Source organism: Etheostoma spectabile, chromosome 19 (assembly GCF_008692095.1).
Source record: "Etheostoma spectabile isolate EspeVRDwgs_2016 chromosome 19, UIUC_Espe_1.0, whole genome shotgun sequence".
NCBI lineage: Eukaryota > Metazoa > Chordata > Actinopteri > Perciformes > Percidae > Etheostoma > Etheostoma spectabile.
The window spans coordinates 902,662-927,257 of record NC_045751.1 but is presented as its reverse complement, the minus strand read 5'-3'; the positions used below and the strand labels follow the sequence as shown (position 1 = coordinate 927,257).

Below are 24,596 nucleotides of genomic sequence, written 5' to 3'. Positions count from 1 at the left end.
TGTGTGTGTGTGTGTGTGTGTGTGTGTGTGTTGTCTCATCTCTGTTGGACTGGAGCCCCACAGTGCTCTCTGTTTCAAACACCTGAACCAATTAGGCTACACTTTAGGGTTTAGAAGAAAAAAAAACTAAAGCCACTTACGTTAATGTCATCAACAGTCATGCAAAATTCAAATTATAAGAGAAGTTTGTCTGGATTCACTTATTGAGATAAAAAAAAGATGAACTGGAGAGAGACCAAGACCAAAAAGTCAGTGTTATGGATTATGAAACTCCCGCCAGAGACTGGAAAGGTTATACTGTATTTCTGACACTTTTCTGCAAATAACTCTAGGCTAAGACATAAACTTCTTCATGTTGACATTTTTAACTCTCAGTCAGCACCAAAAAAAAAAAAAAAAAGATTTGAACTTTTTCTTTACTCCTGCAATCAAACTTTGAATCATTCTGAGAACATTTAGTGTTGCCCATACTGTGAAGATACAGTAGGTGGTCTGCATGTAAGATGTAGCGTATAAATCATTGAGATGGCCCCAGGATGTGCTTTCAGCATGTCCTAAAGAAGAAAACAAAGGCCAAAGTCTGAAGGAAGCAGGCCATTGCTGTATAACAGTGTATGGACTCAGGGGCTGGGATCTTTTCAGAGATGCACATGCGTGTCTCAAAGGCAAAGTGATTTGGGAAAGAGCACTCAGTGTTGGGGAAAAACACGTGACTGAAATTGCTTGGCCAGCACATCTCAAGGCCAAAATCTATTTAATCATAGAATAAGGATGGTTCCAAAAAAGGCAGTGTAATATTCCTGCATCAAAAGCCCCCCCCCCACACGTCACTTGACATGTGACCTACAGACACTTTATGACACACAATACATTTAACTGACAACACCAGTCTTCTCATCCACTGCTGTGACTCTTTCTAGAAATGAATACACTGCTCACACATGCTCAGTCCTCCTTCAAATCTAGCCAAGAATGCTGCAGTGCGCCAAGTAACTAGCTAAACAAACAAAGTAAATACACTGATCATGCCAATGATAACATCCGAGGCAAAATGCAAGGATGAAGGTCAGTAATTGAGAGAAGGTGGTTAGATAGAGGCACGGTGTGGTTTGTTTTTCTCCTGGCAGGGGTCCATCTGGGCGCGTGCGGCGGGCTCCGGGGCGGTGTAGGAGCACGTCTGTGCAGAGGTTAAGAAAAGCAATTAATCCACAGCGGAGATAATCAAAGGAACCCCCCCCCCCCTCCAGACACCTTGGTGGGGGAGGAAGAGAGAGAGAGAGAGAAACGGAGAGACAGAGAGAGGGAGATGGGAAAATACTTATTTACAGGCACTGTTGGTGCGATCAAAAGCACAGGGGTTCAGCTTTGCCACCGGGGCCCTCCGTTTCAGGTGGAATTGATAACACTTCAGATGTACAATTCAATGTTTGTGAGAGTACTTTTACCTCCCGGTGAGAAGGCAAGGATTTTTCACAGTCTAAGCTGCATTTCCTTTCATCTCAGATTTTGCAAGGTATCAACAGATTGTCAATGGTGAGGAAGACATTTTCCCACACATAATCAAAGAATGTAGTCTGGAGTGCCTGCACTCCCCCTGCTATGATGAGGATTCAGACAGCACAGTGCGAGAAAACCAGATTAATATCTCTGGAAACTAATATTGTGATTACATTAATTTATCTGTTAAACAAGCTCCTCACAGAGACAGGATGAAGACTGAAGATGAAGCTGAAAGATATTTTGCCAAAAAGCATCAACACTATCTTTTTTCTCTCTCTCAACTAATATACAGTATGTGATTGGCCGCGGTGGTGTAGTAAAAAAGCTTCTCCTGCTTAAAATCTTTACATTAGATTTAACTCATCTAACTTAACTCAACTAATTCATGTTATAGTTCCATAGGGACTCAAAGCATGTTGCTTCCTCTGGTGAGTCACATATTCATTTAGAATTAAAATAAAGTTTAATTTGGGTACATCTACACTACCGTTCAAAAGTTTGGGGTCACATTGAAATGTCCTTATTTTTGAAGGAAAAGCACTGTACTTTTCAATGAAGATAACTTTAAACTAGTCTTAACTTTGAAGAAATACACTCTATACATTGCTAATGTGGTAAATGACTATTCTAGCTGCAAATGTCTGGTTTTTGGTGCAATATCTACATAGGTGTATAGAGGCCCATTTCCAGCAACTATCACTCCAGTGTTCTAATGGTACAATGTGTTTGCTCATTGGCTCAGAAGGCTAATTGATGATTAGAAAAACCATGTGCAATCATGTTCACACATCTGAAAAAAGTTTAGGTCGTTACAGAAGCTACAAAACTGACCTTCCTTTGAGCAGATTGAGTTCCTGGAGCACACATTGTGGGGTCAATTAAACGCTCAAAATGGCCAGAAAAAGAGAACTTTCATCTGAAACTCGACATTCTATCTTGTCCTTAGAAATTAAGGCTATTCCATGCGAGACATGCTAAGAAATTGAAGCTTTCTACAACGGTGTGTACTACTCCTTCAGAGGACAGCACAAACAGGCTTTAACCAGAGTAGAAAAAAGAGTGGGAGGCCGCGTTGCCAAACTGGAGTAAGAAGATAAGTACATTAGAGTCTCTAGTTTGAGAGAACAGACGCCTCACAGGTCCCCAACTGGCATCTTCATAAATAGTACCCGCAAACACCAGTGTCAACATCTACAGTGAAGGCGGCTGCGGGGTCTGGGCTTCAGGGCAGAGTGGCAAAGAAAAAGCCATATCTGAGACTGGCCAATAAAAGAAAAAGATTAAGATGGGCAAAAGAACACAGACATCGGACAGAGGAACACTGGAAAAAGTGTTGTGGAGGATGAATCCAAGTTTGAGGTGTTTGGATCACAAAGAAGAACGTTTGAGACGCGAGAACAAATGAAAAGATGCTGGAAGAATGCCTGACGCCATCTGTTAAGCATGGTGGAGGTAATATGATGGTCTGGGGTTGTTGGTGCTGGTAAGGTGGGAGATTTGTACAGGGTAAAGGGATTCTGAATAAGGAAGGCTATCACTCCATCTTGCAACGCCATGCCATACCCAGTGGACAGCGCTTGATTGGAGCCAATTTCATCCTACAACAGGACAATGACCCTAAACACACCTCCAAATGTGCAAGAACTATTTAGAGCAGAAGCAGGCAGCTGGTATTCTATCGGTAATGGAGTGGCCAGCGCACAGTCACAGATCTGAACCCCATGAGCTGTTGTGGGAGCAGCTTGACCTCGATGGTACGCAAGAAGTGCCCATAACCAATCCAACTTGTGGGAGCTGCTTCTGGAAGCGTGGGGTGCAATTTCTCCAGATTACCTCAACAAATTAACAGCTAGAATGCTAAAGGTTGCAATGCTGTCATTGCTGCAAATGGAGGATTCTTGACGAAAGCAAAGTTTGATGTAAAAAAAATCTTATTTCAAACACAAATCATTATTTCTAACCTTGTCAATGTCTTGACTCTATTTTCTATTCATTTCACAACGTATGGTGGTGAATAAGTGTGACTTTTCAGGAAAACACAAAATTGTTTGGGTGACCCCAAACTTTTGAACGGTAGTGTATGTTTATGATGTGGTCACCAAACTTGCTTTAGTCTTTGCTAAGAAACCCTTGCCATCTCCTATTCTTAGTGCTCCTACTTCCTTGTTAAATCATTAAAAAAAATTACCATGGAGACAGAACAGCTACAACTACGGCATGTCAGTAAATAAATAAGTACCATGTTGCTATGATGTTGGCTTTTAGATTTGTCCTTTTTACATCTGTGAACATAGCTTATCATCATCAAAACATTGCAGCAAAACTGGCAGACGGTTAGCAGGTCAGCGGTGAGTAAGCGGCGGCACTTTCACAAAGTCTTGATTAGATAATTACCCATCCATATCTTGGCAATATGTTGCAAGGGAACAACACGCTTCTCATTAAACTGCAAGACAGGCCATGCTCCTGTGGGTTGCTATTAAAAGAAACGTGTTCAGCAAGCACACACTTGTTGATAAAAAAAATAATAATAAAAATTAAAAAATGTAAAGATGTGCCAGCATAGAAATTAGAAACACTCTTTTGAGGGTAGCTGTAGACGTGAGACTAGTTCTAGGTAAACATGACAAAAAGTACAGAAAACCATTTGTTGAGCTTCGAAGCTTTGAGGCTTTTCGATATCAAATATTCAAAGCTTCAGGGACAGCAGCAGCGGCATGTAAAACCAACATTTCCGACCACACCTAAAAGCAGCTTTATTTCATGGAAAAAGAGAGAAAGAAAAAGAGACTAAGCGAGAGATGAAGTGACTGCTTTCTTGTTGCAGGACACAGTCACCTGTCATTAAATAAAATCCAGGGCAGTTCAGCACTTGTGTTTTGTTTTTTACCTTCATAGTGTTTAAAACTTTTTTGCAGCAGCGATAGAGGCAGTGACGTTCCCTGTTACTGTACGTTCTGACTCCCACACAACGATAGGGACCGAGTCTGACAACTGGTTACCATTACACGATTGTCCACCGCAGGGTTACAGCAGGTTGTTTTTCTCCAAAAGTTGAATCTGACTCAACTTTTTGCTGTAGGCATTCAAAACAAATGGAAAGTCTTGCGTTTTAGTGGCCGACGCAGTGTGTGCTGAGGAATGCTTAGCCAGCAGTGCCTCACTGTATTGGCATTATGCACACTGCAGAGCTGTACCATCTTTACCTTTCACAAATCGCCTGACAACGACACCAGGCTGATACAGTATAACCATACAGACCTCTAATCACATCAGACTGCTTGTTTGTAGTGGACAATTAGATAGCAGCTTAATCTCTACTAAACACCACAGTGAATTTCAGCCTACATGCACATTTCTTTCAAAAAAACAAATATTCAAATCCCAAAATTGAAAATCGAATACCTACCCATCGAAGTATATCTGAATATTCGGATCCAGCCCTACGAGTGAGTTAATGATACGGGTAATATGTTTTTTTTTCAAGTTTTGCCTGATGTTTTTCCTGCATTTTTTCTTCATTTGAATTTAAATTTGGAATGGCCAGTTCACCTCGTACTACATTTCTTATCACTGCTACCATGCGTCTTGGAGACAATCATGAGCCTCTGCTGATTCACATGGGCTAACTCAATCCGCAGTCAATCAGTGGTTCGTTATTCAACATTTGGAATTGACTACATCACAGTGTTCCAAAAATCAAATCAACAGTATCAGACATCATTCAGCTCATTCTCACTTTGGCCACTTCATAGCACTTAACCATGACACCCTATATAGCAGACTCAAATTAACAATGAATCTTACTTTAATTTCCTATCAATTAACGTGGAGCACATCATTCTATGCTCAAAACAAATAGAAGTATAATAAAGTGTGCCCCCACTAAACCGATTCAGGCTACAGAATCATTACACTGAAAAAATAAGTGACTCGCATGGATCAAATACTGTACATAAGAGCAAGGAGCTTTCATTTAACCAAGCCATTGAGTGAGTAGTAATGCAACTTGAGCCTTGCTGTGATGAAATATGCTGTAGGCAGAAGCAGACACATGAAAAAATGCATTAGTCCTTACTGCTTCTGAGAGCACGCCACGTTACCTGCAGCTTTTTCAAACATCTTGAATGATAGGCTTCACCCTTTTGAGCTGGACTGCCAAGTGCTGGCACGCTTTTTGTCGAAACAAACTGAATACATTGCTTTTGAAGAGCAGGGACTGGAGCCTGGAATTCTAAAAAGACATGCACAAAATGTGTGATGAAACTTTCAGCACCACGGACAGCAGCCTCCAAGAAAGCTGTCGAGGGGGAAGCGAGTGTGTAAGATGCAGAGAGTGGAAAAAGAAAGAGATGGAGTAAAGAGAGAGGCAATGAGTTCATTTGATAATTAAGCGAAGACATCATCTTCCCCACCCCGTGCATTTCAGCTATCCCCATGTCTGCTCCTGGAAAAGTGGAGGCGCTTTCCCCAAAACACACACACACCCTCCTGCGGCAGGACCCACATTTTCCACAGTTTTTCCCCGTCTCTGTTTCTTAGGCTGAATAATGCAGGGCCTATACCCAGCGTTCAAGCATGAGTGGATAATCTGGCCACAAGGACAGGCTGTGTCAACATTTCCCTTTACTCCCTTATTTATTTATTTATTTACTTACCCACCCGCCGTAGGACTTGGGGAGGGCGAGGGAGGACATGTGCATGGCTAACAACATGCTGGAAGAGCAGATGAAATTTGGGAGATTACATGCAAGCTTTTGAGGGAGACCAGATTTTATTAACTAATAATGTGACACAGAAATGTAGAGCCGCCTGCCACTAACGATCATTTTTATTATCATTTAGTCTACGAAATGTCAGAAAAAGTTAAATTGTCTTGACAAATGGCAAGGCAACTTGCACTATCCTGGAAAGGCAAGACCATGATTCGTTGTTCCCACATATAATGATGGTAAAGTAAAACTGAATTTAAACTGTTTGGTTTGTCCAACCAAGGGTCCAAACCCAAAGATTAACAGAATTCACAGTATCATATAACATAGAGAAGCTGCAACTACACACATTTGAGAAGATGAACAAGCCAATCTTCAGTTTCTATGCTTGGTAATTGACTTAAAACATGAATGGATTAAAATGATTGGTGATTTATTTTCTTATAATCAGCTAATCAAGGAGTGGACTATTTAATTATGCACTCCACAAATGTATTGGCTGTCATGTTTTTAGATCAATTTAAAGCACATTTTCTTCTACTTTTCAACCCTCCGTTCAAGTTGAACACAAGTGATGGGTGTGAATCCAACTACAATCTATGCTGCTTAGTCAATAATTCATTGTGGATATAAGTATTGTAAATTTCTAAATGTATGACGTGTCTAAATCCATTTTGCAGAAGAAACTTCTGAAGCTTAACCGTTGCACATTTAAATTGCCATTCACAATGACTTCTGAATCATATTTAGTGTGGCTTTTGTTTTCTGTGCCTAAACAACTGTTACAAAATGACTCTTAGCACAGCCAATCACAGGCTTGAGCTTTAAGAGCCTAATCCTCTTTAATTTGTGATTACTTGTAATTCAAAATGGTGGTCCACTAAACCACGGAAGAATTTGTTAAAAGTCCTCATCCGCTGAATTGCAACCTGTATACTGATAACACAAAAATACATATTCTGTAGCCTATCCTGAGCTCTCATGGTGGCATTCATGTAAATTACCATTAAAATCACTGTACGAATATTTTGCCATCAATCAATGAGAAAAAATTGATAAATAGCTGAGAGCCCTCTTAGCATTCAGATAATGATTTCATTGGCATTCTTGTGGCAGATGACTTTAGCCTCGCACATTCCTCACACAAATTAGAATGTGAGAATTAGGAGAGACTTCATACAGCACGATAAGTGTATTTTAAAGGCAGAACTGATTAAACTTGAGGGAAGACGGAGGAATTAGGTAATTATCTACAGACACCACTGCTGCTCTGCTGTGTGAGAGAACAGGCCCAGCACCAATTATATTCTCAACAACAACAAACTCGGTCCAATCCAAGTTTGCATTACCTGATTTTAACACCTACCTGGCAACCCCATGGGTCTCCAGACACAGGGATATGATGCGTCTTATGAGTCCACATAATACTGAAGCGTTTCAGATAGCTTACTTCAAAAGGAATGCCAAGTTTGTGCTCATCTCTAATTTATTTATAGAATTCCTGGCATAAGATTTATTTTGTCTACTAGGTTTATTTATTATTGATTTCAAGGGCAGGATGTTTGAGCCCATTTTACAGAGCGCTGTGGAAGTTCGGAGAGACAACCCTTTAGAAAAGTAGTTTGGACACATTGGGGCTCTTAGTCTTACTTCTTCATTTAGTTAGAACTGTAATGTCAAGCAGCAAAAGTGTGAAACATACCTGGTAGAAAAATACACGAAATGGAAAGAGGGTATTCAGGAGCCTTTTGCGGATCATTAATTAAAAGGAGAACGAAGTTTTGTGAAGTTTTGTGAACTTTCCTCATGCAGGCTACTCACTCGGGACATCCTGTAACGTTACAACTTATTTGACTATTTTCTTATCAGAGCATGTTCGTTGTACGCTTTTTTGTTGTTGTTGTTGCCGAAAGTGATATGATAGCGTTATGTTGGAGAGAGTCGTGTCCTACCTGCTCGTAGCAATTCTCCCAGGTGAGGTTCAGGAGGCAGGAGGAGAAGCTCTCATCTTCGGTCCGGGCATAACCGTCCATGGCGTGTGCCAGCCGTCTCGGTTGGAGGAGTCTGTGGAGTTCGTATGTTGCAAAAGGAGACTGTGTCTTCTATTTGTCTTCCCTCGACGAGTGTCTCTTTGTCTGTGTCCCTCTGCCCCGCTTGCTTCTCCGTCCGGCGCTGTGGAAGCTGTCAAACGAACAGCGGCGGTGTGCTGGCTGCTGGCTTCTCCCCGTCACGTGAGCGTCTTCTCCCAAAAAATAGAGTGATGCTTTCGAGGGTGATGGTTCCCAAAGCAGGGTCCGCGGACCACCGGTGGGTGTCAGCCGCGGGGTTATGAGTGTCCCTAACGTGGTCATTTAGCTAAATTCCACTTTATAGCTAAATGTCAGTGTTAAAATGACTGTTGTTCTTGTTATCTCTCCTGTCACCCCACAAATGTGCTCGTGAACATACGGTACTAAGCTAGTTAGCTAAATAGCTAGCTTTCTCTTGATTAAATTTACCTGGTGCTCAAGCGGCAGTAGTGTTGAATGGCTGCAATTTAAAACAAACTGGTCCAAAATCACTCCTTAGTTCACTTGTTCATTATTCCTTGCTACACTACTGCAAGGCTACTACTAAAGTGACATTCTGGACACTTTTAAATCATTAATTAGCATTTTGCATTGTCACTGACCTGCTGCTGATTAGAAAATGTCATCAAATGTGCAGCAATGCATTGTGGGCTTACTAGCAACAAGTTGTGCCCATGCTATGGACACCACTACTATGCTGTGACCCTTGTGCTGGAGTGGCTTGGATTCATGTTAAATAATAATTTCTGATTGCTTTAGACACAAAATAAGAAATACTCCACATTTTCTTTGACTTGTTGGTGTCACTTACCTACAACCTACAAAATCATGCTATAAAAAAGAGTGCAGCCGAATAACTCTTAATATTTGTTATAACTTATACAGGCTTTGAATTAAACTTTGCGCAAGCTGGAGGGAACCAAAAAATAGACAACAACTTGCAAAACATTTAGCTTGAATATACAAATGATGTATTTGTGTGACAGGAATGAAACACCAAGAATCACGTTACTTTTAAATGTTTTAAAGTGTATTTGAAACAGACAAATACGACAATGTAATAGTAGTAATAGTACACACACATAGGTGTTGTCTCAGGACTGTGTGGGCATGTTTGAATGACGGCTTCCTTTGTCCCCTGTTACTTAGGGGTAACACACCTTTATTATTACTGTGGTACAGAGAAACTGGGGACATTATGTAATTCCTTGCATAATTCTGCCTAGCTTCAACCTGAGCAGAGGTCTAATAACACCAAACAAATACAAACAATGCAGGAAATTTAATTAAGATGAAATACTGATATGAAAGTTAAAATGTTAGACCTACAGTGGCTTGAGAAAGTTTACACACCAATGCTAAAGTTGATTAAAAAGAGGAATAAAAAAACACATCTTTTGGCAATTGATCTTAATGCCTTTATTAAAAAAATTTAGAAAAATCCAACCTTTTAAGGGCACTAATTTTCTTTGTGAATGAATAATGTATTATAAATAAACGTTCTTCTTTAAAATACAGGGGGCATAAGTATACAACCATAAAACCATGCCAATCTCTTTGTATGGCGAAGGGTATGTGATGATGGTGGGGGTAGTTTAATTCCAAAGGCCAAGGGAACTTTATCAGGATGCATAGTATCCTAATCTATGAAATAACTGGCCTTTAAAAATAAAAATTTGCCTGCCGCTATAGGAGTTTAACATAGGGGGGCGTATACTTATGCTCCCTGTATTTTAAGGATTATTCATTCACAAAGAAAATTGGTGTCCTTAAAAGGTTGGATTTTCCTAAATTTTTTGAATTAAGGCATTAAGATCAATTTTTAAAAAATGTTTTTTTATTCCTCTTTTTAATCATTGTTATCATGGGTGTGTATATTTTCTCAAGCCACTGTAAAGTTCTTTCAAAACGTATGCTAAAACCTCCCATTACTTCTTGAAACTCACTTTTAGAAGCTACAATGTGTACTTTATTCACTTCTCACTTTAGTTACCTGCCTTATTTAACAGCACAAAATTCAGGTTTACTTCATTTCTATTGAGTTCAACGTCAGCAGGATTTAACAATTTTGAATTTCCTTTTTTAGCTTGGTCTGCATCACTGGTGTCTAACTGCTGTCCGTCTCAATCCTTCGGTTTTTAGCGCCAGTGAACACAATCTACCAATCCTGCCCATCCTTCACTGCAGTTGTTTCCTCAGAGGTTTTTTTTTCCAAAATGTAGCAAAGTACAATTCTTTAAACAATACATACTTAAGGAAAAGGAAAATTTCAGATTTAATAAATTAATTTAAAAAGTACAAGTACACAAAAAACTACTCAATAGTAAGGCGAGTATTTGCAATTCATTCCTTTCCACCTCTGATCATACATTACACCATACACTGATACATACATGTCAATGTAGTATACCAACCGTATACCTGATAGGCTAAAACCTAAGGTTTGCTGACCACTTGTGAATACACTGTGCAGTTGATCAATAAGCCACAGGCTTCAATGCAGCTTCAAAAGACGAGCCATGCTGGTTCATATCTTCAAGAGGCTGATTTAAATGTGAGCCACCAGATGAATGCAGTAAACGAGCTGCTGGGATTGAAAAGAGCTAGTACTCTGGAGCCAGGACTACCACTGCTGTAATAGAGGGAGCTGTCTGTCCACATTTGAGAAGGACAGAGGTCTACCATCTGATGGAAGATTTTCACTGGGTTGAAGAATGGTGGAGAGGTTCTGTGTGTATGTACTGTATGCTGTGTGTCTACATCCATTCATTGTCAGTCAAGAGTTGAACTGCACCTGGGCTTAGAGACTATTTACATGTCACACTTTTTTTAAGATGGAAAATTCATGTTTAATGCATAGCAAATTCAAAAGGTTTAGTTGCATAAAGCATCATCCCAAAAACCTTCTTTATTCTATTATTTAACACAGACTATGAGACGCAAGTTTTGAACAAGCCCATTATAATGGATTAAAAGCCTGCCTGACTAAAATAAATATATTTGTAAAGCGTAAGTCAAAAAATAGATTGTCATTATTTTAGAGCATTGTGCGAAAGACAACAGAACAAAACCAGTACAATATTACTACAGAAATTGTTATCCACGTGCAGCCATGCTGAGCACAGAAAATCTTTTAGTTCACTGCAAACTTTACAAGGAAGGCTGCTGGCAGAGCTCATTTGGAGAGCTGTCTTTTAGCACACTATTCATTGTGACGTGAGCGCCATGCAGTTAGACGGCCCTTTTGTTCATCAGCTCACTTTGCTGGCCTCCTTGTTTGATCAGATGTGTTTGCCACGCATGATCTGCACCCGTTTGAAGTGTGGTCAATTGGCACAGCTCTGTACATTTTCTTTTTCCTGGAGAAATTGTCAAGATTTCACTGCAGTAGTGAGAGAATAGAAAGACAGAACAACGGTGAATGTCCCCCTGTAGAGATTGGCCATATGACGCAGACTACATATTTCATCCGGTTAATTCTCACGAGGCTTGTTAGCAGGGTTAATACTGCAAATCATGGAATAAAAATGCATTAAAATGCTACGCCTTTGAGTAGTAATAAATAAAAGATTTTGCAAGGCTTTGAGCTTTCTCTGAGACTTGCAGGTTTTGATTGTTGTGTTGCATATTTCAAAGGAAATGCGTTATTGGGGGGAAAATGTGGTCAACCAACTCAGTCCCTTGGAAGAAAGCAAGCCTTGATCTGGAGGAAAAAGAAAAAGACTGATGCAAGCAAAATGAAGAGTGGTTTGTTCTTTAGCCTTATCTGTCACCATCAACCATAATCTGTCCTGTGCTGTGTAGATTAATTTAAAGATTATGGAGTGCCATACATTTGCACAGTGCAGGGGAGTGCCAAGGCACAAGAGAAATCACAAATCACAGAGCTGGCTTCCTTTTGAATATATGGCATAGCTCAGCTTGTTTGTCTACTTGTGTGCCTGTCTGTATCTTCTGCGGGCCTTCTCTGAGCCGTTTCTTCTTCTGCCCAGTGACACATGAAAGCGTTTCACAGACTCAAATCAACAGCCTGAGATAATTCAGTGTGACAATGTAACAATTGTGTTGGTGTGATTTTATGTGGGGATATTTCTATTGTTCACACAATATCTCATGTAGGCTGTGGTGGGGAAATTGGGTGAAAGTGCAGGACAGCCACCAATCTGGCTGCGTTGAGGGGGAAATAAATGAGGTCAAATCAAATATTGTTTCCCCTCTGCTGACAGGTAGTGGCTGCACATTTCAGCACAGGTGCCTTCAGTAGTTACGTTATTCATTTCAAACTGGCAGCCCATTTTGAACATGCAGTCTACATGCCACATCTCCCCTACATAACCAATTTATCAAGCCTAACCCGGCAGTACGTGCATATACTCCCATATCACAGAGAAGGCTGGAAAGCAACTGTCATAGATGGCATGATTGAATTGTTCCCTTGCACTGTCACCAGAGGGGCTATTACTTCAAATTAGCATACAAATTCAAACCAGGACAGATGGATTTGTCACATTCCAGTCGCCATCTTCCTGGAAGATTGGCTGTGCTTGTGCTGTGTGATGGAGATAAGACACCTGTCTCAACTCCGATTGGTGGCTGCGTTGCGTTGGTGGTGGGGGGGGGACCGGCGTGGGATGGGAGGAGGACTGGGTGGAGGGGGATGGATTTCCTGAAACGCTGAGGTGTTCTGCAATAAAGTTCCCTACCCACGGCCTCAAATGATGATGAGGCACTATACTGGACTCTGTGGGTGGCAGGAGATTGAGCTGTAGCGGGGTGGTGATTCACACCGTTTGGGAACACGCTGAACAATACCTGTCTGATATTTGTTTGTGTTTGCTACTTTTCTTGAGTTACTGTCAAGGAACCACATAAAATGGCCCCTAACATCAGCCCAGCGTGCTAGGATGAGTGTGTTATGAGCAGCTGTGCGAGGAAATGTACAGTATATCCTTGACCTCAAATAAGTTTTCAGCTCAAACAGCTCAACAAAAAGATGAACTCCAGATAGACTCATTCCAACTCTGTCAGAATTCAATTTTTAATAACACCATACAGCCATTACATGTATACTGTATGGTTAAGCACAAGTAGGACTGCATGCAATCGTTGTGCACCCTCTTATCAGACACTCACAAAAAACAACTTGGAGACATTATAATTTTCATTTGTAATTATGGCAGTGTGAATCAATGGGAAGTATTGAGCTTGAAAAACTGTTCTTACCTCAGGATCAATTCAATATAATTTCCAGATCAGCTCAAACTAATGGGTTTTCTATTGGCTTCACTTTGGAGAGACTAATCTCCCCGGCACCATTTTGTGGTTCTGTGTACGTTCCCAAGCAAAAGGCCATCCACTTAAAAACTTGTCTCCCAATAGTCCACAAATATTAAAGCACACATGCTAATTTCCTGACTTAGCATATAACACAATCTGCAGGCTTAATTTAAATACTCCCTTAGCAGGTCTTGTATCTCTGCCCGTCTACTTCCAGACACTACAGAGATTGTGAAAAATGCTTAGTGGTGCATTTCTGCCTCTATCCTCAGGTCAATGTTATGTATATTCCCTTATAATTGATGTAAAGTTGAGATACAGAACAGACTAAGGCAAGGTTAGGCTATCATAAAGGCTACCTGAACAAAAAGAAATCTGGATTAGAAGCAGTTAAAGAAATTGCTTTTTAAAAAGGTGATGTAAGAAACCTATGAAAACAAAATGAGGGTCTTTGATTTGCATTTGTCATTGTGCCCAGACAAGGTAGAGCTCAAACTTCGTTGATAAAAGAATTATATTGCTTTCCCGTGCTTCCAACTTTCCACACAGAAAGAATAGCCTATCCAGCCGGAGACGCAGACTCAATCGCCATCAATCAAGGCCATATATCGGACGTTGTGCCGCTCTGGTTTTCAGATGTAAACAGACTTTAATATGTAAAATTGGTGGAGGTACCTTGTAATTGTTTATTCGCAAAAAGTAATTGGCATATTAATCAATTATAAAAAAAAATTGTTAGCTGCAGCCCTAGTAACAATTAAGTCCCATCTCAAAAAACACAAAATCCAAGCAAGTGGAACACGGCTTTTAAAATGTCTTCTTTAAAAGTTGAAAGGCCTTTTGAGACAGGTTAAAAACCGTAGGTCCAACTTTTAGTTAGATCTTCCCTGCTTCATAAATGCCCACCTTTTTTAAACACCAAGTCCCCAATTTGGAATTTAGACTTTGTTTAAATTTGTACGTCTCCAAGTCTGAGCTAAAATGCCTCAGTTATTTTCTCAGACTTGACGAAGCCCATCCAGAGCCACGGAAGATGTTACACAATGTTTCCACTGGCTGTGGAGTACTGCTCATGAATAGTATATTGACTGTTATCTGTGGAAGGGGGGGGGGGGAAGAGTGCACCTTTACAAAGTTGCAAGTGTACTCTCTGAAAGCCAAGTGGTTATGTTTAAGAAAACAACATAAGACACACTGTTAACTGGCAGCTGCAAAGTAGCAGTAACCAGTTCTTTGAGATTGTAGGAGCAGGATGCTCAGGCCTCTCACGAGTCCGGTTTATCACACTGTTCATGGAAGTCACGCTCCGCCACTCACAGGCAGCTTGCTTCGTTTAAGTGTTGACCCACAGAATGAGAGAGGAAAGCCTTCCAAGAAAGTTTGTCAGAACTCATCCAACTTTCCTAAGGAATTGTTGCTAAGGAATTCTTGCAAGTTCAATTTTAACCTGACAGCCGTGGTTTGACTCTAGAATTAAGTACGCATTCAAGTTATGTCACTGACCATTATTCTAGTTATTTTCTATATCGCTGCTAGAATTTATGCTTCTCCCTGCAAGCTTTACCTTACACTTTAGAGAGGCGCTGACACAAAGCAGCACAGCCAGAACAGGCTCCAGCACAGCAGGGATTTCACACTGATCTTCTTCTGAAACATTTGTAATTAACATTCCCCCTCACTCCAACTGTTTCTGAAGCTATCAATATCCCAGTAAGAAGATTTAACTTCCCTAAAGAGCCAGGAAACGAGCAGGATTTGGCAGGTCAAAACGTGATTGCTCTGTTTGTGTGTGTGTGTGTGAGAAAACCTTAAACTACAGATTATCCTGTTATTTTAATGCTGACACTGGAAAAACGTTTTATTACAAAGTCTTTTTTATTAAGTTGAATAGCGACAGGAAATGTGACCAAAGTACCCCTCTCAGTATCTCCATGACTAGAGAACAATACATTATGTCTGCCTCAAACTACAGCTTTTTAGAATGATATTTGTTCAAAAGCTTCCACGGACTTATGCCGTTTTTAGCAGGAGAAGCAAAACAGCCGAGAATCCCGAGCTGTGACTTATGTCTTAGAGAGGAATGCTTAAATTTACATGAAATATCATGCTTTAAATCAAAATGGTTTATGACTAAATTCCAGATAACTGCTCATTTACAGTTCCTTTCTGGTAGTGCACTGCTAAACCCTTTGGGCTTCAAAAGAAAAATAACAAGGGGGCCCTTAAAGGACACAATTCATCAATCATCATGAAATATACATTACACACAGTGAGACAAAAATAGAATTCAAAATTAGGTTGTTGGTGGAAGCCAAATAAAATAAGACTGCTCAAATTCGTTTAGGTTTTACTTTGTACAGATGCTGAGGATGACGTTGCAGCACATGCAAACCTTCTTAGTACTGAGTGTGTTCCTTGGATGAGATTTTTGCAATGATACGCTCCAACTGTCTCTTTGCTTCACACTGGGGGAAGTTACCCATCTCATAGTACTGCGGGGCAATTTTCACCAGCCTAGGAAAAAAAGCAAGTAAACAGTCACAAAAATAGTCTTCAGTGTTTACTTGAAAAATAAATAAAACATATTTTCTAAATGTACAGGAAGTGATTGTGTCAGTTTGTCCTTGGGTCAGACTGACCCGTTTTCCTTTATTAATGTTGTTTTTAATTACCCAAAATTACATGATTGATTCCACACAACGCTCTTTGGCAAGTAGACATCTCTACTTTAATTAATTTTGGGGCGTCTTATTCAATTTATAATATATATTTATATATAGCATATGAAGAAAAACATTGAAGTGGTTTTGAAATAGTATTGAGTAAAAGTTGACATATTCCAGTCTATGGTTATCCATTAACATACATTATTTTAATTTTAGTTTAAATAATTCCTAATTTCTGCTTTTCTAACTAAAACATTAGGTTTAATTTCCTAAAAATTAGGTTTATTCACCATAAAGTCCAAAAATAACTGTAAAACTAAAGTTAATAAGTTAGTGTTACATAGTGTTAAAAGTAAAAAAAAGTGACAAACATTAAAAAACAACAAAAACGTAAGAAAAAGTTAAAAAAACAAACAGAGTTAAAAAAAAAAAGAGTTTATGCACTAGTGTGACACACTATCCCAGATGTACACAAACAATTAAGTAATTATGTAAGAAAAAAACCTTTATCTATAAGTCAAGCTATCAAAATAAAATGATAACACATTTGTAGATTTTTTTTGTACTTTCACTCGCATGAAAAAAAAAGAAAAGACAAGGAAATACCATTTGTGAAATTAAAACCATTTCTTTCTGATAACTGTCTTCATATCAAAAATATGCTCCAACTGAAACTTACCACTCTGGTTTGATGTCGGAGCACGTGCGGATGTAATTCTTGGTGGTCAGCACAAACTCGTTGTAAAGCACCCACTCCGGCTTGTGGTCCAGCACAGTGGATGGGTGCAGCTGGACGACTTGGTTATCCTTCACCGTCAGGTAATGGCCTGTGCGCTCCAGGTGAGCGATCTGTTGGCACCCGAGAGAGAGAAGAGGGTCATCGCGCGTTACAAACACTCACGGAGAAGGACCATCTCATATTAGTGCTGAATTAAATTTTGGTCGGTAACTTCACAGTAGAGACCCCATCAAAATCGCATTAGTAATTAACTGATTCTGATACAAAAGCAGCCTGGCGGTAAAGAACAACTTGTTTGTAACTGGGCCGTGAGCGATTCTCCCTACTTTGTAGATGCTAGGTGAAGCCGAAGTGGCTGTTGTGATTAACCAAGGCAATCAGTCTCAATAAAGGCCTTTCCCGACAAAGACATGATTTCACAAATGCTGTGAAAGCTCCAACACGAGCCGCAAATTTGTCTCCAAGATAAAGGTTAATGTTGACAAATATTTAAATATTAACACCATAATTCAACTTGTCAGGTTGCTTGTTTCAGGTAGCCCTGAAAATGGCTGCTCGCAAAATGCCATTTGTTTCCTTGAGCGTGGAGCAAATTGACGTGATTTCTTTTTATGTGTTAAAAACAAAGCAGCTCTGTGTGTGTGTACTTTAAAGGTGGTTATCCATTACAATTAACATCTCAGCTGCATTTTCAGTCAGCACTGGGCTTTGGACAAAAACACTTCAAACCCAATAATAGCAAACTTCAATGAGCATCGGAATAGCAGCGGAGCTGGACAAAGACTGAATTTGCACAGATAAACAAAAATTAATAATAATGGGGACCTTTAATGGTGTATTGACATTAATTTTAAAGAACAGGGATACTACATAGCTAAGGTTAGCCAGTTCAAAATGTTTACTAATGCAGAATAATACAAACGCAATATACTTCCAAGAGCACTTCAGCAAGGGACACTGGTGTGACTGACCTGCATGAAGAAGCCAGTGACCAGCGCACGGCGGATGTTGGTGTAGTAGTCTCTGCTGCTGAACTCAGTGCTCTTCCGCGGCAGGTTGAAGCGGTCCATGATCCTGGACAACTGTTGCCGCACGTTGTCTGCTGACATCAGCGAGCGGTAGTTGACAAAATTTTCATAGCACCACTGAGTAGAGTCGTGGTCTGTGTGTGACAGGGCCAATTTAGGGTTAGGGACAAATAAAGACAACTTTTCAGTGAAGCAAGTGTGCATGAAAGGGACACTCACTTTGTTTAAAGGCGTGGTAGACGTTGAGCAGCGTCATGTGGTCTCCGTCGATGTGGGCAAAGCGCATCTTAGACTCGTCGGCCACCTTCTTAGCCTCCGTGGGTCGGACGAAGCACTGTGGGACTAAACAAGGTTGGTATAGGCCCCAACACGCCGCCCATAGGGATAAGTTAAGCAAATCCCACAGAGAGGAACAAGGCCTCAACTCAAGAGGCACAGAGCACTTCACAGGGCACACTGAATTGTGAAGTGTTTATGGTAGGAAAAGGGGAGGTGGAGGGTCAAAGAGAAGGGGAGAAGCATGGGTTTCTCCTTCCTGCTGCACTACAGTATGGCTTTATACACCCATCTTAGAGAAGCGACACTCAAGCAAGATAAATCAGTGGTGAAGAGTTGATCCAGGGGACTCTGGTTCTGCAATCTACCCTCTGTGAACTTGCTTAAAGTCAACCCTGATTAATTGTGGTTTTAAAAGCTGTATTTATTGAGTCTCTTGGTTAGTTGCTGTGGCGGCAGTGTTCTCAGGTGTACTTTCGCTGCTTACTCTAATGAACTCAGCAAAAACCTGCTGTCCTGGAACACCTGCTTTAAGTGCACACCACGTCCAAACAGCTAGTTAAATCCATTTCCCCACTCTCAAAAGACCCTCGCACTCCCTTCAAAAGGCGTCAAGATTCATCTCAATGAGCAGCATTCTGCTTTGGCAAGCCTAACGTGCAATTACTGCTGTAGCATGCTGGTGCTGCTACAGCTACACCTATACATTTTGTACAGACAAGTATTTTCCCCTTTCTCACAAATAGCTGACACCACTGACTTGACTGCACTTCTTCAGAGTTTTCAATTTCTGGGATTTATCTATTGTTCATACAGATTAAGTCAGTTCTATGTCAAATTTGATAAGGGCAAAACTAAAGTAAAAAAGAAGGGTCAAAGAACACAAATACATGTACGGGAAGTAGAAAGAAGCTGCTCAGTATATTTCCTTTAAGCTCATTGGTCAATTCTGAAGCACGGCCCATGAGCACAGGAAATGGAGAGAGTAGCAGCTCAGACCAACACAGCCTGAGCATTACCTGACAACATGGCCGTGATGGAGAGGATCTCGTTTGAACAGTTGAATTCACAGCTGGCGATGACCATCTTGGCCAGCTGGGGGTCCAGGGGGAACTCTGCCATCATGGAGCCCAGCTCCGTCAGGTCACCACCGTCATTGAGCGCCGCCAGGTAGTTCAGCAACTCCAGGGCTCGCATCAGGGTCTCTGGGGCTGGGGAAGACAGAATGGGGGAGATGGGCCATTAACAACTGTTCCAAGCCCACGGGCAAAACACAGACGACAGAGATAGAACAATTTCCCAAACTCTTTTTTTTCCTTGAGAAGAACGATTTGAAGCCTTTTCACAGGCATGTGTATGGCAGGATTGATTAATAGCCATGATTGTTAACTGAAGTTTTAGATCAGATGAGACATTTAAAGAAGCCACCTTGGGCTGGGTGCTATTTTAATGGACAAGTAATTTAACTAATGATAGTCAGATTAATCAATAATAATGAACATAATCAACTAATGATTATGTTCATTATGGATTAATCTGAGTATTATTTAGGTCTTGGCATCTTCACATTCACACCAGATAATACATTTTACTACTCTGGCATTTAAAATTAGATGGAACTTAAGTATTTCAAGGAGGGTCTGGCACTTTGCTTAGCGATGTATGTTAAATGTGGCTGTTTAAGGATTTAGAAATTATGCCCGATTTCCTGTTGGTGTTTTCAAAATCCAATTAAATTAGCTCCAAGGAGGAATCTTGATTTATTTTCTTTTTTTGTAAACTGTCAAATATGTGTACAACATAACAGTCAAGCAAATAAATGGCAAAAGATTAGTTTGGGACATGAGCTTGCTTGTTTGCTCAGTAAAAAGATATCTGCAATCTGAACAACCAAATATGAATCAAGAAGCAACCCGAGAGAAAAGCTGATAAAACAGCGGCTGTACACGGACCTTCAATAGAAGACAGACGCAACTTAGGAAACGACACAGTCAAACAAAAGCAGGCTGTTTTAGTGGCAGGGAGCATGAGGTCAATCAAAGTGAGAAGGCTGTGTGTGTGTGTGTGTGTGTGTGTGTGTGTGTGTGTGTGTGTGTGTGAGATGACTATGAGTTAGGCTGCACGATTAATCGTTATAAAATCACAATCGATTTTTTTTCTTTTAATGACTTTGGTTCTCATTTAATTTTACGAGCCGAATGCATCACAAACGCTACTACTTTCTTCTGTGAGACAGACTGTTTAAAATAGGTCTTAAAGTGCTTCCAAGCGCTACAATGCTCTCCCTTCTCTTCAATGAAGCGTATGTTTACAGGCTTGTAGTGATGAGTAATGTGCTATAGGTGCCAAAGAAATCTGTTTGGTTAAAATTATTGAGTAAATATCCTTAGTTTTCGTCTTTGTCAATGTCTTTCATAGAGCAAATAAAGTTATATCCTTCTGACCGTAGACGTGTGTAGTTTCCGACTGGGAACCCAGAAATTCCGACATTCCATGGCTTGCCTGGCGTCATGGCAATACCGAAAGTCGGAACTTACTGACTGTGTCAGTAAGTGCCTTGCAGTGGAAGGTGGTAACATATGTGGACAGTTTATTACAGGGAAACATCCCATGAATTTGAAAGTAGCCTACATATGAGAAAAAAAACACAACCTAGCTTAGCTTAACAAGGTAAAGGAGAACTCCAAGCCGCCGATCCCAGAACCAAAAACAACTGTTGGTGTCCTACTCCTTTAGTCTGTCGGTGTCCGTCTCCTTTAGTCTGTCGGTGTCCGTCTCCTTTAGTCTGTCGGTGTCCGTCTCCTTTAGTCTGTCGATGTCCGTCTCCTTTAGTCTGTTGATGTCCGTCTCCTTTAGTCTGTCGATGTCCGTCTCCTTTAGTCTGTCGGTGTCCGTCTCCTTTAGTCTGTCGGTGTCCGTCTCCTTTAGTCTGTCAATGTCCGTCTCCTTTAGTCGGTTGATGTCTGTCTCCTTTAGTCTGTCGATGTCCACCTCCTTTAGTCGGTTGATGTCTGTCTCCTTTAGTCAGTTGATGTCTGTTAAAACTAAACAAATAAAACTAAACTAAAACTGAGCATTTCAAAAAATAACTTAACTAGCAAACCCGCTTTAAAAGCTAATTAAAACTAAAATGAATTTGAAAACCAAAAGTTAAAATGAAGTAAAATTGAAAACTAATGAAAAATTCCAAACTATAATAACATTGGTTCAGTTCTGCCAATTTGTTTTGTCATGGTCAAAAGAATCATGGCAAAAAATCGTGATATCCATATCGAAGCAAAAACATTGTGATTCGTATTTTTTTCCAAATTGTGCAGGCCTGTTATGAGTTATGCTAGACATCAACTTAGCAAAGAAGTAATCACGGCAAAGCTCGTTTTTCATCATCCGCCCAGGCAATCCTAAACAACTCATGCAATTACAGGGGAACTTTCTACTTAATGCTTCAACACAAAAGGCTTCCACCGCTTGGTTAAAAGATTTTTTCCTCCAGATGCAATTATTGACCTTTGGCTCCCGAGAGCTGAAGCCTAATGACCAGTTGCATGTTAACTGAAAATTAGCTTCAAACACTGGCTGCGCTGCTTGTTCACTTTCATTTCTCTAGAGTACCCCCCCCCCAAAGAAATTCAATTTCTAACAGCAGGGAGGCATTTCTTTATGATTAACAAATATTGATTTGGGGCATCAAAGTTACTTTTTATTTTTTTATTATTTTTTTACACAAAGTGAGTGCTGGCCACATTACTTACCACACCAATGGCTTGTATGGGGCTAAGTAAAAGGTGAGAATCTGATTTCCAAGTACTCCTAGCATGATGAACCAGTGTGGAAATTCAATATACACACACACACACACACACACACACACACACACACACACACACACAACACGGCTCATCAGAAAGTAAGTATTGACTGCCTCCACACGCAAGAATCTGATATATTAACCAAGGGCTAAATCAATGAGACGAAATGCTAAAGGCACATTAAACCACATTGGCTTCGAAAGGCACTTCTTTGGAAATGTCACTAGGTAAATGATCCCACCCAACCAAGTCCTTGTGTAAATCGCTACTGATTTCTTTTGGATTTTCCATTTCGTTGGCTGGCTCACACTGTCGCTCTTGTGTTTAGTGAGCGAGGAGCGAGGTAAGCAAAGAGAGAAATAAACAATATATTTGAGCATCCCACAGTAAAAGGAAAAATCAAGGTTCCCATTGAGCTGATGGACAAGCTGAAATGGAAAACAGCCACTGGCTTTTGGGGACATATTGTTGATCATCAGGGAGACAATACCTAAACTCAAAGTCAACTGAAATTTAAACTTAAGGAACAACAATACAAAACGTGTGTTTGCTAGGCTCTGCCACAATGAATTAAAAGCACTTCAACCAACAACAAAAAATTAATTTCAAAACTAATGTACACTGTTTCATAGTTTATTTTTTACTCTGACCTGTCCATTTACTCTAAAGGGTGGGCCTTTGACACAGCGCATCAAAATTGATCCACTGTAACTAGATGCTATAAAGCTTGTGTCCAGGAACTCCAGCACACATAAAGCAGACTTCATCCGCTACACACAAATAGCTCTGGTTTCCAGTGGTCTAAGGGGGTAGTTAGAAGAAACCTTTCGCCATGAGTGGATCAAAATATACAAAAGATAATCCTCCCTTTTTCCTTCACCCCACTGTTCCCAGTTAGAATCAGCAGACAAGGCCAATCCCATATGTTGACGCTTACCCTTGCGTTTTGTGAGAAATGTGGGGGTGGAGGTCAGTCACGTTTCACTGGAGGAATAAAAAGGGAAGGCAATAGCCAAGGTGATAGTGCTGCTATTGATGTAACCAATTTCATTCTCAAAATGGCGTTTGCCACGGTGGAGAGGGGAGAGATGAGTTTAATCTCAGAGGTGAGATGAAAACTATATTATGGCGAGAAAAGGGGGGAGGGAGGGTGAGGTTAAGGATGGGGAAAGGAGGGGTGGTCTCCGCGGGAACACACACTATCCTGGAGAATGCCATAACTTGGCACTTCAATGAAAGTCAGTCTGTTTTTTGGCCCAGATCCAGCATGACTCAAATGTACAAGGAATATGAAATACAGAGACAGAAACATAAATGGACTGATCAGCCAGAATGCTAACTCCACACATCACTCTATTGGCGCACTTTGAACAGCAATAATCTAAACTTAAGTGTGAATAAAAACTGCACAACAAAGCTACTGTGTAATCCATGTCTGTCAGAGCGCTTATACTCAAATCTCCCAACATTCACTATGCAGTATTTGTTATCTGCCAAGATCATTTTATCTTTGCTTTGTCGTTTTTCCCCCAAGCTCCCAAGTGACATAGCCAACACAGATTTGATATTGTACATGAAACAACCACAGTTCAACTGAATATACAATAGATTTTATAGCAGAGTTTCATGTCTTCATGGGACTGACTAGACATGTGTCTTCTTAAGCCAAAAAATAAATCAGAATAGTATTTTTTCCATACTAACCTGGTGGGTCCATAAAGTCAAAGTGCACCAGGTCATCAATACCCAGTTTCTTCAGCTGCAGCACCACAGAGCCCAGATTAGACCTCAGAATCTCTGGATACGTGTTGTCCTGTGCCAGTTAAGAGGTACGAGACAAACCCAAGAAACAATTCAAAACAAATGAGTCAGGGAGCTTACTATCTCCTCATGTGTCACTCGTATGTCAACTTGAAAAGAGACCGGGAGTCTAGGGCATTTGAAGGGCTATTTAACTTCTTTTAAAAATTCCCTTTGCCACTCAGCGTGACGTGAAAGAATTAGCCTGTTGTGGAGAACTAGGCTTCAGCAGGTTCAATTGTTACAAGGTGGCTGTATCGTTAGCACAGGTTATGACAAAGGGTGGAAGCAGAGTGGTTTTGCACCAAACTCTTGGAATTATAATTCACCTGAACTGGGAATCATGGATTCTGAGAGCAAATATTGCATAATAAAGAGCTTTTCCAGCTAGAGGGCTGCTTTGGGGTAATACAAAGCGCCTGTGGCATTGAACAATGTGAAAATCAAACATGTTTCTAACCATTTTCAGTCTGCCTTGTTTCCTACCTGCATTTCTGTCTTGTAAGCTTTCTCTGTGTAAAGGCGGAAACACTTCCCTGGGCGTGTCCGCCCAGCACGACCTGCCCTCTGCTGGGCCGAGGCCTTGCTGATGGCTGTCACCAAAAGGGATTCCACTCTGATACGTGGGTTATATACCTGATAGCAAAGGGAAAAGATGAATTTCAGGTTAATAAAAAAAATTCCAAACACAACGTACATTTTCTAGAGTAAAAAAAAAAA

At 40.5% G+C, this 24,596-nt stretch overlaps 2 protein-coding genes across 7 annotated transcripts in view; both read right to left on the bottom strand.

Moving 5' to 3' along the window:
- Nucleotides 1-8,879, bottom strand: part of ppargc1a (peroxisome proliferator-activated receptor gamma, coactivator 1 alpha) — a 330,707-nt gene extending 321,828 nt beyond the window's left edge. For 2 of the 5 annotated variants that reach the window (XM_032544183.1, XM_032544184.1), the window contains exon 1: nucleotides 8,165-8,874. In XM_032544183.1, coding sequence (XP_032400074.1) covers nucleotides 8,165-8,245 — 81 coding nt within the window. In that variant the 5' untranslated portion in view covers nucleotides 8,246-8,874. Of the gene's footprint in view, nucleotides 1-8,164 lie in introns of all 5 variants that reach the window. The other 3 variants (XM_032544182.1, XM_032544188.1, XM_032544189.1) reach the window with 3 other exon arrangements.
- Nucleotides 8,880-13,298: 4,419 nt separating this feature from the next.
- Nucleotides 13,299-24,596, bottom strand: part of dhx15 (DEAH (Asp-Glu-Ala-His) box helicase 15) — a 28,706-nt gene continuing 17,408 nt past the window's right edge. Inside the window, exons 8-14 of one of the 2 annotated variants that reach the window (XM_032544263.1) lie at nucleotides 24,363-24,512; nucleotides 23,781-23,889; nucleotides 19,287-19,478; nucleotides 18,211-18,333; nucleotides 17,935-18,125; nucleotides 16,904-17,073; nucleotides 13,299-16,072 (exon numbers count right to left, since the gene is read on the bottom strand). In XM_032544263.1, the coding sequence (XP_032400154.1) occupies nucleotides 15,955-16,072; nucleotides 16,904-17,073; nucleotides 17,935-18,125; nucleotides 18,211-18,333; nucleotides 19,287-19,478; nucleotides 23,781-23,889; nucleotides 24,363-24,512 (1,053 nt within the window). In that variant the 3' untranslated portion in view covers nucleotides 13,299-15,954. The remainder of the gene's footprint in view (nucleotides 16,073-16,903; nucleotides 17,074-17,934; nucleotides 18,126-18,210; nucleotides 18,334-19,286; nucleotides 19,479-23,780; nucleotides 23,890-24,362; nucleotides 24,513-24,596) is intronic. The other variant, XM_032544264.1, reaches the window with a different exon arrangement.